General features: G+C 43.4%; 1 protein-coding gene across 7 annotated transcripts in view; it reads left to right on the forward strand.

The window, feature by feature from the left end:
• Positions 1 to 13,405, forward strand: part of dlg2 (discs, large homolog 2 (Drosophila)) — a 214,765-nt gene that overhangs the window by 24,632 nt on the left and 176,728 nt on the right. For all 7 annotated transcript variants that reach the window (XM_049017487.1, XM_049017488.1, XM_049017492.1 and 4 more), the window contains exons 3-4: positions 4,340 to 4,485; positions 7,955 to 8,017. In XM_049017487.1, the coding sequence (XP_048873444.1) occupies positions 4,340 to 4,485; positions 7,955 to 8,017 (209 nt within the window). The remainder of the gene's footprint in view (positions 1 to 4,339; positions 4,486 to 7,954; positions 8,018 to 13,405) is intronic.

Raw genomic sequence — 13,405 nt, forward strand, 5'->3', positions numbered from 1 at the left:
TCCCCTGTTCAGTGTGGAATTCCCTGTGTGTGTGTTTTCTCTTTTCTATGGCAGTGGTGGTAGGAAGGTGTAAATTAAATCTGATATACACAGTCTAAGCTTATTATGGTTATGGACAGGGCTGCATTAAATCTCATTTAAATGGAAATATCGCTCTCCTCTGGAAAAATAGGCCTTTGGATTGCAGTAACGGTGCTTTTTTTTTGTTCAGGATCATGTGTTCGGTACCTATTGTTGGACATTGAATAGCTCATTTGATACACTTTGGCTATTCTCAAGAATGAGAGAAAAAAAATGGCTTGCTAGCTATCATTTGAACTTTCAGCATAATGATATTTTATGTTTTGTTGCTTCAACATGATCATATGAAGTTGAGTACACAACTCATTTGGCGTTTGTATCGGCATGCATAATGGACGGGATGCACAATCGTTGAGCAGCATGAAATGTACATTCAATCACGGACATTGCATTGTACTGATATTAACAGCACAAAGCTATGTGAAAATAATAATAAAAAAAACACCTTAGCTCAAAAGACTATGTAGCGGTGCCTCATACGTTTGTTGAATTATTTTTGTTCTTATAATACTATTTATTTTTATTTCATGTATGAAAAACTTGCTTTTGATTCAGTTTACAGCATTGCTGTGTTGTTATAAATGTCACCTGTTGACATCACAGTAATCTTCATAAGTGCTTGGTCCACCTAGTGCCTTTTTGAAATGTCATGATGTGCCATTAAGCGGTAAATCTTTTCTTATTAAATTATAATTTCTTTAAAGGGGGAGGGGGTGTTGTACTATTTGTAATGCTAATGAATTACAAAAATCTCCACCATGGAGGATGAATAAAGTTTCACCTCGTTTTGTGAGATGCGTGATGATTACATCAGTCCTGGCATTTCAGCTGTTTCAGTAAAGTGCCGCGTCCGGCTGCCTCTCCCCTTAGACCACTGAGTCTCTCATTAAACTGTTACATTACACCCATTTGTCTATGGTAGGGGTGCCCAACTTTTTTGGGTTTCCCCTCATTTAACACACCTGATTCAATTCCTTGTGCTAATTAACACACAGCTCTTGAGCTGAATCATTTATGGTGGAACAGGGAAAGAACTAAGCTACACAGGGCTCCGGCCCTCCGGGACTGGAGTTGGGCACCCCTGGTCTATGGGGTGATATTCCGGTAAGATGTTCTATGTATCAGGTGTATATTTGTCGATGCTTATTACTTTGCAGGGTATTTCACGTCCATTGACGGTACACTGGAGTGACAGCCCGGATCTCAAGTTCCTTGGGCGGCTATCAGTCTGAATCCCAGGGACGCTGGGAATCCGGGAAGCTCATGCAAAGTGCAAACTGTCACTTTTGTTATGTAGCAACAAATGTTGCTGTTTTATCATCCTCTTTTTACGTGCATAATTATAAAAACGCCTCTGGATCAGTTTGAGCCATTAAGAGTGCAATACATTTTCGTCATCTTTTTTTTTTTTTTAATTCTGTATTTAATTCTCGGTGACGGGCATTGCCCCCTAGCAATTGAAATTCTAGCAATTTTGTAGACACCTACACAGCCTTTCCAGGAAGTGAACGCAATTTGTTCCTGAAGCCGTCACTTATCTGTGACCTGATCCAACACCAATTTTGCTTCAAGCCGCTACGCGACAGTCATACATATTGAGGCTGCTTTGTACTTTCCTAATCCGCCTAATATATTGCTGTGTGAGGGACATTAATGTCCCATTAAATACCACACATTACTCACTCACTCACTCAAGCCAGCACTGCTGCTCTGGTACCGAGAAATGCATGGTTGGGTGCTTGTTAAACTCAAGTAGGGCTCATGCCATGGGTTTAAATTATGGGGGGGGGGGGGGGGGGTTGGGAAGGTTATAACCCCCCTCCCAATAATCAAAACCAGCCAATACAACCCCCTGGATCCCCTTCAATGTGTGGAGATCCCAACTCATGCTTTTACTGGGAGAATTTGTTCATCCTGGTTGTATTTCAGCACTTTATAAATTCCAGCAGCTGCAATACAATAGAAATAGAATAAAAAAATTTATGTCATTAGCAAGTGTGCTGTGTAATTCTTAATCTGAATGAATGGTATTTTGCATACCTAACCAATTTCATGTAGTTAATTATTGCATGAGTGTGTTAGGGATAAAAGAAACTTTAAAGATAGACATCTGTTTTATGGCTTGTTTTATAAAAGCCCTTTACATATTGTTAACCATGTTCCAGTTCTTGGGGGAAGTGAGGAAAAATACTTTTTTTTATCAGTGTTTAAAAATATTGCTTCAGCATTTCTTTTCAGTAAAATTCAATATAAAATTCCAGGCAGTCTAACTGAGAAAAAGGTTATTCTATTAGGAGATGTGCTACTTGGTGCAGGATAGTTACATAAAGGAGTGCCTAAAATTATATATTTAAAATAATTACATTATCATAATTATGGTTTAATTTCTTTTCTTATTTGTGATTGCTTACGCCTCTCAGGTATAAAGACATAGTGAGTACCAGCACAGCATTACCAGCAGTGGAATCCAAATGTCAGTTTTAAAAAGGCATTATCCCATTATTGCATCATCAAGGAACCATAGTGAAGTACAAATATAGGTCCTTAGAGATGCAGTGCTCAACTGTATGGTTATGAAACTGGCTATCCATCACTATGGGGGCATTACTTCTGGGGGATAATGCAAGGTTCTCTTTCATTCTGAGATGGTGCTGAGTATTTTGCAGGTTCCTTTGAACGCTGGTTCCAGCAGTTTTCCTGAATGCTGTTCTGTTGTCTTGGGAGGGAAGTTTGGGGCTCCAGAGTGCTCTTAAGATACTGTGCTAAAGAGTCTCCCTGGTGCACTGGGCCTGGCATGCTGCATCATTGCTGTCCTGCTCTATTCATTGCTAGGCGCAGTGCATTAAGAGATAAGAATATAAAACTCTGCTTTAAAAAAATATATGAAAAATATGAACTCTACTCGTTATTTGGCTAAAATTGTTCTTTAGACGGTAACTTAAATGTACTCATTAATCTTTTAAAGCGTCTCTTTTGTTGGAGAGGAGCCCAGGAATTTACCCCTCCTATAAGCCCTTTGATGCACCTCTTTGAAAATCGTGGTAGAAGGACCTTTTAATACTGGACAAGAACGACTTGAATAGGCACCACCCTAGGGTGTATGTGGTAGCAGTCTGTGTTTCTTCTGCTGGCTTGCGTGAGGCTGAGAACCGAGGAGTGGCAGATTGTCGATAAGAGTGGGTCAGAACCGCTGCTGTAAATATGAACTTTACTCCATCGCCACTGGTCTCACGATACTTTGATCAACATGAAGCTGCAAGGAGAAGTCACAGAGGAAGGCCTATTTCCTAAGGGCATCATTTAATTGAGGACAAACAATGCATGTTTGTCCCCCCCCCCCCAGACCTGGGCACTGTTTGTAGGAGGGTTGGAATAAACTGCCAGGAAGCATTTCCTAGATCTGATGGCTTTGAGGTGAAGGCTGGTCCTTATTCTGGGAAGAAGCTACTCTGTCGGGGCGTGTGCTGCCTGATTGAAGGACTCTCTCCTTCGGTGCCATCTGTGCCAGGCTGAGGCTGTATTTTATGGGGTTGTGGCATGAGAGCGGCAGCATAGAAGTCCATTACAGGTAAGACGTCATCCCCCTTAATCTCTCCACACAGTGTGGTCTAGAGCCGAACAATATACAAATATGGTGCCAAGGTTAGTGTTCCAGCACGTGCACTCAGAGCACTCCCTTTATCTTCCCAGAGCTTAGGTGTAGCTCGGCACAGTTTTTCTGTGTGTTTTTTGTACAGATATAACGGATGGAGGTATCAGTGCTGCACCTGTGTACATCATTCCTGTGTTTTTCACTTCCTCCCACCTTATTAGCTCACAGATGCGCCTAATGTATTAATTAAGCCTGATAACTGTAAATATTGTCACTCTCTGGGATGCCTGGTGTAAGCTTGTTTTGTTCCTATGTGTGGTTTAGGAGGTTAGAATGCTGTGCCTGTGATTGGAAGGTTGTGGGATCGAATCCTGTGGTTGCCAGATTTCACTGTTGACCCCCCGAGCAAGCCCTTAACCCCCAGTTGCTCCAGAGACTGCCTGACCCTGCCTTCTCAATTGTATGTTGCTTATGTATGTACTGTAAAAAAATGTAAATGTGAACATTCTCGTTTATGGCCATTGTAAAAGGTTAGGCTATTTTAATACCCGAGAAGGTGAAACGCGTCAATGTCCAAATCGCGTTTGTCGTGTGAGACAGCGGGTGAATGTTTTCACTGACGCAGATTAATGTTCAGGCCCATGCTTCTCTGTTTTTGTCATGCAGATATCCAGGAGTTCTATGAGGTAACCCTGCTTAACTCGCACAAAACCTGTGAACAGAAGCTGGAGGAGGTCAACCACATGGCGGACAAGTGGGGACGGGCTGCGTCCCCTACCATGGTCCAACAGGAAGCCCACGCTGAGGAGGAGGTGAGTGTCCGGGCTGGGAGGTGGGCAGTGACTCAGTAGTACGTAAGGATCAGTTTGGGGATTGGTGCTTTAATTCACAGGTGGGGCTTTCTGTTATTAGGCGTCGGCAGGTACGCGCACCGACAGCGGGGTGGGGGAGTGTAAAAACTAGCCCAGATTCATGTTATTGCAGCTATGTCACATTTATATATTTTTTTTCACTAAAATAAAGGATATTTCTTACTTGCCCATCTATGACTTCTGGTTCCTTTCAAAATCCACATTGAAAATATCCCTTGTAATGCAGTGATTTTTCAGAACCAAAATAAAGCTTGGAGTTTTAAGGAGATTTGTGGTGAAATCCCTCAGTCAAAGACAGAAACCTGCAGTGGAAATAAGTGAGGTCATTCAGTTGGGGGGGGGGGGGGGTTTCTTACGTACCCCCCAATAACTACATCTGAAAATTGACTGTGACTTGAATTTTTTTCGTATCAGCATATAACATTCTGAGCTATCAAATTTAACCTGGGCCAATTTTATATTTTTACCTGCTGGTCTCCAGAGGTAGCTGTACAGGAATCACTTTGGGAGCAAATTTTAGCCGTATAGTAATTGCAAAACCATGAAATGTAAAACTTTGTAGATCTGTTATAGATCTACAAACACTATAATCTACAGACACTATAACCACTGTCATAGTGCCTGCCAAGCGAGATTTAGCTTCAAGTTTTTGTATGTGCGTTTTTTATTTTTTTTTGCTTTGCGACCTGCAAAGTGAAGCTTGTGCCCATTGAATAATTTATGGTGGCTGGTAAGCAGTTTGTGCAGCTGGACTGTGTGGAGGAGGCCTGCCAGAAGGCACAGACGCAAACTGGGATGTGATCCTACAACTGTCAGACTTACGGGGCCTCAAGCTTTGCACCACACTACTTAGTCATGGTTTTTGGACTTATTTTGCAATCATCTTGTTTGTTAGTTTTCTTCTGCTAAAGTTTTAGCCACTAAGAATCCTTTTTTGTTTAATCTCATAGTGTTTTAAATGTGTGAAATACTGTGATGTGCTAAGATAAAGCTTTGACAAGCCAGAAGCATGGTAATTGTATAGTGCACAGATTGTGTTAAAAGGCACTAAGGAAATAATTTCCATGGCAATTTACATCATGTTTATCTAGCAGACTATTTTATCCAAAACGAGGGGCTTAAGGTTTTTGAAATCGCTCTGTCGTCTCTGATTCGAGCCGGCGACCTTCTGTTCACAACCCCGGCCTTCTAACTCTCTGAGCCACACAGCAGCCATGATGGTCTTTGACATGTAAGATCTGTGTTCTAGAATGGCTATTGAGCCCTGAAAGTCAGAAGCTCGACAGGAGCCTAGGATAACATGAGTCCAGTTATGAGTTTTTTTTATCCAAATATTTCAGCAAGCAGGGGAAAGAAACAAGAAAGCAACGCAATAATGATACCATAGATAGGTTTTTACTGGTCGATTGAGTATCTAGCTTCTGGTAAATTTGCAATAGGCCCATTCTACCTTGGAATATCCACTGATTGATTGGTCTTCACAGGACCGGCAGTAATACCTCAGTTGTGACAGGACTACAGGTAAAACGGAGCAGAGGGAATTCTGTTTAGTAACACTGGATGCTGCGGTGGAGGTGTGGACATGAATTCTGGATTCTGAGACATTCAAGACCCAAAGTGTTTCTTAGAGCCGAGGGGCCTTCTGGCATTTGTGCTCCAAAGCTGCCTGTGTCGTTTTCCTAGGAGCCTGATGAGAAATGCTTTCAGCGAAGCGATACCATGTGTTCTACTGACAGTGTTTGAAGTTTGGAAACTTTGATAACACTCTTTGTAATATTTGTTCAACTCAGTTGTCTGGATGAACTCTTGTTTTCAGGCTGGTGCCGGGAAATGATCTGTTTGTGTATCTGGCTTGAGGGCTGTGCTGGTAAATAATTTTTCAAGACTTTGAAGAAAATGATTCTTGAAGGGAAAATGAGTGACAGATGACATATAAAAATGTTGCTGCTTCCATGTTTCGTGTTCTTCCACTAGGGGGAAACTAGCTCTTTTAGAAAGTCTGTTCTTTGCAGCGGTTTGTGGAGGGCGTTTGGGTTTGGCTTACACTGACCAAGCCCAGTGAAGGGACTGGTTGGGCACATCAGTCTATAGGCAGCTGTATTTCTGGATTTGCATCCACGGATTTGTGAAACTCGTTGTCCCTGAACCTGTCTGTTGTAACATCATGGACCCTAACCCTATTATGACATCATAATGTAGGATTATTTCGGCCAGAATTCCGAGTTCCACCAGAAGCTGGTGATCTGCAGTCCATGCTGTAGCTGTGTGTCGTGTGTTTGTCAGCCTGGGCTCCAGCGGCTACACTCGGCTCTCCTTTCAGTTTCAAGGTTAAAAAGCAAGAAGAGAATAGTTAAAAAAAAACAAAAACAAAAAAAACAAGTATTAAATGACTACTCGGATATGAGGGGTTTCGCTCCATACCTTTGGGGTGCCAGTGCTCATTCAGAGCACTAAAAATAGTAGGGGGAGCCAGCTATGTGACAAAAGTGTGGGACTCACAGGGGATCAGTAGAGATCAGGTGAGTTCATTGGGATGCAAGGCCTGAAACAGGGTGAAAGTGTCCTCCCATTTAGCGCTGCAGACTTTTGGCTAATCTACACCCCAGATGAAAACGTTCCATAAAGACCTGTTAATCCGAGCTCAGTGTCTGTCCTCTGTGCCTGGTCGTCTTGTCATGTTGTGTAATGATCTAGTTACTACTTAGGTGACTGTGTTTTTTTTTCTTGTGGTTGTCCGCTGCAGATTCTTTTTTTAATTTGGCACGGTCTCCGTTTCCATATCTGTGGAAGCTTTGCTGCTTATCCGATTCCCCCTGCACCCTGACAGCTTGTTTGTGCTCTTGTGTTATACATTGTGCATGAATAATTACTTGTTTGACTCAGCAGCATATAAATTGCTTTGAAAAATTAACTGGAGCGAATGATATGAGAAACGCTCAAGTCGTTTTAGGGAAGGATGATATGTTGTCAGTTCGATGATCTGATTTTAGGGTCTTGGACAAATTCATGGTTATATCTGAAACAGAGGTAAACCAAACCTGCTAAAATCCATTTCTGTTATCTGTTTGACCTAAAGGTCCATGCTTTTGTTTTTCAGGAATATCTGTTAACGTTTCCATGGCACTTGTACTACCCGCACTCTACTATGAATAACAAAAGAATTTATTTCTTTGCGGCATGGAGAATATCGTGCTGGGATTTATTTATGTTTTTAAGGTCGGGCAACAAAAAATTTCCCCTCTCGGGGGATTGATAAAGGTCTGTCTTGTCTTATTTTCATCTCAGGAAAATCATTTGATGGGGGGAGGGGTGGATAGATCATTTGGATTCCTGAAAAACGGCACAAGGGGTAGAGTGTACAAGTCTAATGTTTTGCGTAACCCCTGACTGATCTTTTCTGCCTCCGTAGCCCAAGGAGCCCAGCAGCAGTGAGCAGAATGGTAAAGTGCCAGGGGAGAGCACCGTCCCTGAGGTGAGTGGTCCCTGGCGCCCTACTATGATGTAATTTGGTGGCTTGGGGGTGGAGCTTGAGCTATGTGGGCGGGACTTCTTTTATCTGCCTTGTGGAGAATGGAGCAGAGCAGTCGGCCACGCCCCAAATGTTTGACCCGTGAAATTTGCAGCTGTTGTCTTTTTGAGCCCTTTTGTTTAGATTTGTTTGAAAGCTTATGATGTAATCTGGTGATCGTTTAATAATAATTTAATCACAGGCTACAGGTGGTCCCCTCGTCGTCTGGCAGCCGTTGCGTTTTCGTCAAAGGAGCGGTTTGTGTCACAGACACGTCAGGCCGAGCTGGCGCTGGAAAGAGTCCCGCCGTTACAGGCCCACTCGGCGGGGCGGCGAGGAGGTGGTGCTGTGGTAGCTTAGTGGGTTGGACACTCTCCTGCTTCCTAAACAAGCCCGGAACTGCATCTGCAGTGTCAGCTGACTTCCAGTTGGGTGTTAATTATTAATAACTAATATTTAAATCAGCAAAGGCCTGCTAAAGTTTCCCAGAACAATGTACTTGCAGATGGTGGGTTTTGGAAATTTAGTTTACTTTATTTGGTGTTATTGTTTTTGCATTAATTATGTTAAGTATGTACCGGCAGTTAGTAATCTGCTCCACAAACCCTTACACAAGTCAAATTTTACTTAAATTAGATTTACTTTCTCGTACCACCTTACATCAAAGAAGACACAAGCCAAAAATATAAAGTACTATGTACCAAAGAATACAAATTAAACAAATGAAAAGTCTAAATTTACTCATGTCATCTTTTGTGCATCACTGCCTTTGTATTCGCGATGTATTATGTAATTTCTGCTTTTATAAGTGATACTTTGTATTTACGACATATTAAGCATGTGTAGATGCTGCTTGTATAGAAGTGACTCATTGAGTGTGTGGCGTTTTCATGTTTCATGAAGTTAGAAGTGCTGCATGCTCAGAGCAAAGGTGTCACAAAATGCTCAGTGGGATGGAAACCATCTGCGCGTTACTAGCATGTACTTGCGAACCATGACCTCATCATCAGAATGACGTTATTTAAGCCTGCACCAGACCTTTGGGGCTCGGAGAGAAATGGGACCTACTGGAGATGTCGTCATGCTGAATGGAACAGTTACCCTGCCTTTGCGTAATTGAGTCTTCTGTTGTGTTGTGTTGTACCTCTTTACCAAGCTGTGCTGGTGACTATGTAATAGATGCTGCTGATTAGAGTGTATTTTCCTTCTTAATCATTTTGTTGTCCATAGAGCACATTTTTTTTTCTTGCTTAATTAAAAAAAGTAAAAATTGGGGCAGTTGACAGTTAAAGTTTTATTAGGGCTCTTGCTGTCAGTGTGGATCTGAGCCTGCAAGCAAGATTTAATAGCATTAGATGTTCTGAGCAGTGCTAAAGGTCTTAGTGTCAGCCAGTCCCCAATGACGCTAAATGCTAACGTACACCAGGGATGCTAACGTACATCAGGTTGTGACCCTGTTGCTGTTTGTGACATCTGCAAAGTATGATTTCTCAGTATGATTATGTTCATGAGTAGGATGATGGAGGTCAATGATATAATAGTCCAGTTTGGTTACATTTATTTGGCATCCATTTATTTAGGAGATGCTTTTTATTCCAAAGCAACATGCAAGTGAGAAGGCAGGTCAGCCAGTCACTGGAGCAATTTGGGGTTAAAGGGTCCTGCTCTAGGCGCCAATGATAAAACACTTTCCGCCAACCACAAGATTTGAACCAATGACCTTCGTCCAAACGTCTAAATCCACAGAGCTACACATTGTTCCTCAAGAACAAATTTCAAGGTAATGAGACTAAAAAGAAAAAAACACAGAACTGAGAACCAGGAGAGGATATAACATAAAGCCAGAAGACCGGGGGGAGTGGGGGGGGGGGCGTGTCACGACTGATGCAGTTGAAGCAGTGAATCGGTCACGAGGACGTCAATAGCTGATGCCAGACTGATGGCGTAGGCTGAGGATGCGCGGTGCGCTGAATTTATGCACCCCTCACAGTCCTCCTGTATCTTTGGCCAGGAATCTACCTGTATGCAAGGCAAAGTCTTAGAAGGCAGCCCATGCAGATACACACACCACACACACACACACGCTCACTGCTACATCACGCCCCCGCAGTCCTTCTCTCTTGCTCTCCCTCGCCTGGCAGCCATGCAGTTACGCTCTCAACAGGTCACTCATTGTTTAAATTTTTTTTTTTATTCCTTTTTAATTTATGCACCCCTCACAGTCCTCCCGCCCCCCCCAGACTCGCAGCCAGTCAAAAGACATCACCATCACAGTCGCACCAATGTATTTATTTATTTTATTTATTTTTTAAAGACATCCACCCTCTAAAGACCCATTTTGCCTCTGGGCAAAAAGAGTTTGGGGGACAGTATGCAAAATAAACAAACACCCCCTGGCATTTTCTTACGTAACGTTATGAACAGAATGTGGTGCTATCGCTAAATGCCTTTTCAAGGGGCTTGATGGGTGAACGGTCCCCGTGGGCCCCTACCCTCTGGGGAGCTGCTTTATATGTAACGCCTCCGCAATGCCCAGACGTCACATCCTTTCCGATAGCTACGCTGGTAGCTGGGTGCTGTGACTTAGCTGTATCCCAGCCGCTACGGAGCCCTGCCAGGGATCCCGAGGCTTATCAGACGAAGTGGGCGTTTCGGCAATACCAGCGGCGGGCAGAGCTTTTTTTTTTTTAATCATTAACCTAATGTCTTTGGTGTTTGGTAGCTGATATACTGTATGTGTGTGGAGGGGGTTACCATAAATGGCGGTCATTGGAGAGCATAAATCGAGATTTAGGGTCCTACAGAGGTCGCACAGTAAGACTAATGTACCATCCTTCCCTTAGCAACCTTTCTGGGGTATAACGCTGCTGGAGAATTTGATTGCAGGAGTAATTTTCAGAATTAAATGAACCAGATGATCTCTATTAATACACGCTGCTTATTGTTCCCATAGCACATTCTTGCATGTGTCTCGCCTTCCTCTTTTAATTAAACAAACTCTGTTGATATCACAGCTATACGGTGGACAGGCGCGTAGGTGTTTTAACAGGTCGAAGTTTTTTTCTCTACTGATTTTGACTGCAAAAAAATAAGATGTATGCATGTTGGAAATTAACCAAAAAATGACGCTTGAGAGAATTTGGAAATTGGACTGGCATTTTGTCAGATTGGTTCACATATTTATCTAACAGATGCTTTTGTCCAAAGTGACGTACGAGTGAGGAGCAAAGAGCAGGGTCAGCCAGTCTGGGCAGCAGGTGGGGTTAGGGGCCTAAGGGTTGCAGAGAGTCCTAACGCGCCCCCTTGCATGGAGGTTTGATGGGTAGCATGTGCCTTCATTTGTCTGTGGTTGCGGGTTCTAATCCAACCCCTAACTCTGTCTTTGAACTCTGTGTGTCTGTATCCTAATTCCTTTGTCCAGTCCTGAAACTTGCAGTTATATGGATCTCTGCCATTTGTTTTCCCTCTCCTGTGCTTGGTTGTGCCCCGTGCTTCCTGGGATTAGCTGCTGGTTCACCGCAGCCCTGTATTGGATAGGTGGTTATGGAGGATGGGAGCATTATGGGCCCCTATAACATTTTAAATGACACTTTAATGCCTTTTTGTGACATCTGATTGAGGGGAAGCTGTCTCGGTGCTGAAGGTTACATGAAGGGCGAAGCGCCTCTGCGGGCGGCGCTGGTCCGGTCTCTCCATTCCGCTCTTCATGACTGCGTCTGCACTTTCCATCCGCTCACCAGAATCCTTAATCGTCCTCGGATATCTATGATATTGAGAGCAGTCCATGCAGTTACAGAAACTGTGTATGTAATGCTGACGAGAAGAACCTCGGACCGGGGGGGGCGGTGATGTATGTGTCTCCCGGATGAAATCATAACATGTAGCGAGGGTGCTGTTGTGGAGTGGGGGGGGGGGGTTAAGTTATAGGCCAGCCGATCTAGACGGGGCAGGTAAACCTTCACTGCCTGCTAGAGGTATCTGTTGGCATGAGGTGGGGGGGGGGGGGGGAGTGTCAGTGATCTCATGATCCACACTTTAGTATTTTACAAAGAAAACAGCACCAGTATATTACACACTTACATATTATAGGGACTTTTGGATAGTGTGTGCTGTTGCTTTAATTTTCCTAGTCTTAGATGTACCATTTTCCCTTTTATGACTTTGTGGTAATTTGCATCTGTTGGTAAAAATGTCTGCGGTGCGGTTCATACTGAAATATCTCACAAAAAAAAAAAAAAAAAATCCTCTTTTTTTTTTTTCCTTTACCAGATTTACTGCATTTTTAAGCATGATGTGTTTGGTAAGACTCGTGAATTATCCTTCCACAGCTGTATTGATTGCTAGGAAAATAAAAGGACATTGTGTAAGTGATGTACAGCTTCCAGGTTTCCTTGATTCACATATTTGATTATGAGGGTACATATGTATTAGATGGAGCATTATATAAGCAGGAAGCTGTCTGTCACCGGCTGCCTGGGACGTGCGTTTGCTGTGAGAGGGAGGTGTCCCTTAATGCAGACGAGCGCGTGGATGAAGGCCCGCCATGTATTCTTTTCAAAAAGTCGTCGATTAGTCAAGCTTTTGACTTGATTCCATTTCTAATGGAAGTTGGTGACCTTCTCATGTTTGTGCTGTAGTGGCTTTTCGGAAATCCAATTATCCGTCCTCGTCGGGAAGCCAGTTAACGAGCCGGATCTCTCTTCAAATCATGGTGGATGTGGGGCCAGTGGGAGGAACGTATTGATTAATTATTCATGAGCAGAGTCACATGACTTGACTTTTTTTTTTTTTACCCACATCAATCCTTTTTGTAGCTTCGAAGAAAGCGCCTTTCTGGTGGCTCTGAAAAGGGGATGGGGCTTGAGTGAGAAGGCAGGGGGCTTCGGCTCTGGCCCAGCCCGGTTTGCACCGGTCCCAATTGCCTGGGATATTGCAAAGAGGATATGTATGGCCGGTGTTTGACTGCGCTTCCCAGGGCTCCTGTCAGAGCTGCAGCTGCCGACTGCTGCGCTACGGTGAATAGTCACCATTGATTTTTTTCCCTGTTCCCCACAAACCACATTCTCTTCATCCCTCTCCGTTTAACACTTTTTTTTTTTGTGGTTGTTGCCGCTAGCGACCCAGCCCCCTTCCTCTGTATGTACCCGTGTTCCACTGCTTGGGGTGAGTGTTTGCTGTGGGTGGGAGTAAGGAGCTGGTTTTCTCACCTTTGTGTGATTCATGATTTAGACCGACAGTGTCCAGCCTTACTCACCGCACATATAACCGGCCATTGCGGGGGACCACTGGCCCCTATCGGAAATGATTTTCATACTTGAATCACTGTAGGTACTACCATCTTTCCATCTCAAT

Source organism: Brienomyrus brachyistius, chromosome 6, assembly GCF_023856365.1.
Source record: "Brienomyrus brachyistius isolate T26 chromosome 6, BBRACH_0.4, whole genome shotgun sequence".
Lineage (NCBI taxonomy): Eukaryota > Metazoa > Chordata > Actinopteri > Osteoglossiformes > Mormyridae > Brienomyrus > Brienomyrus brachyistius.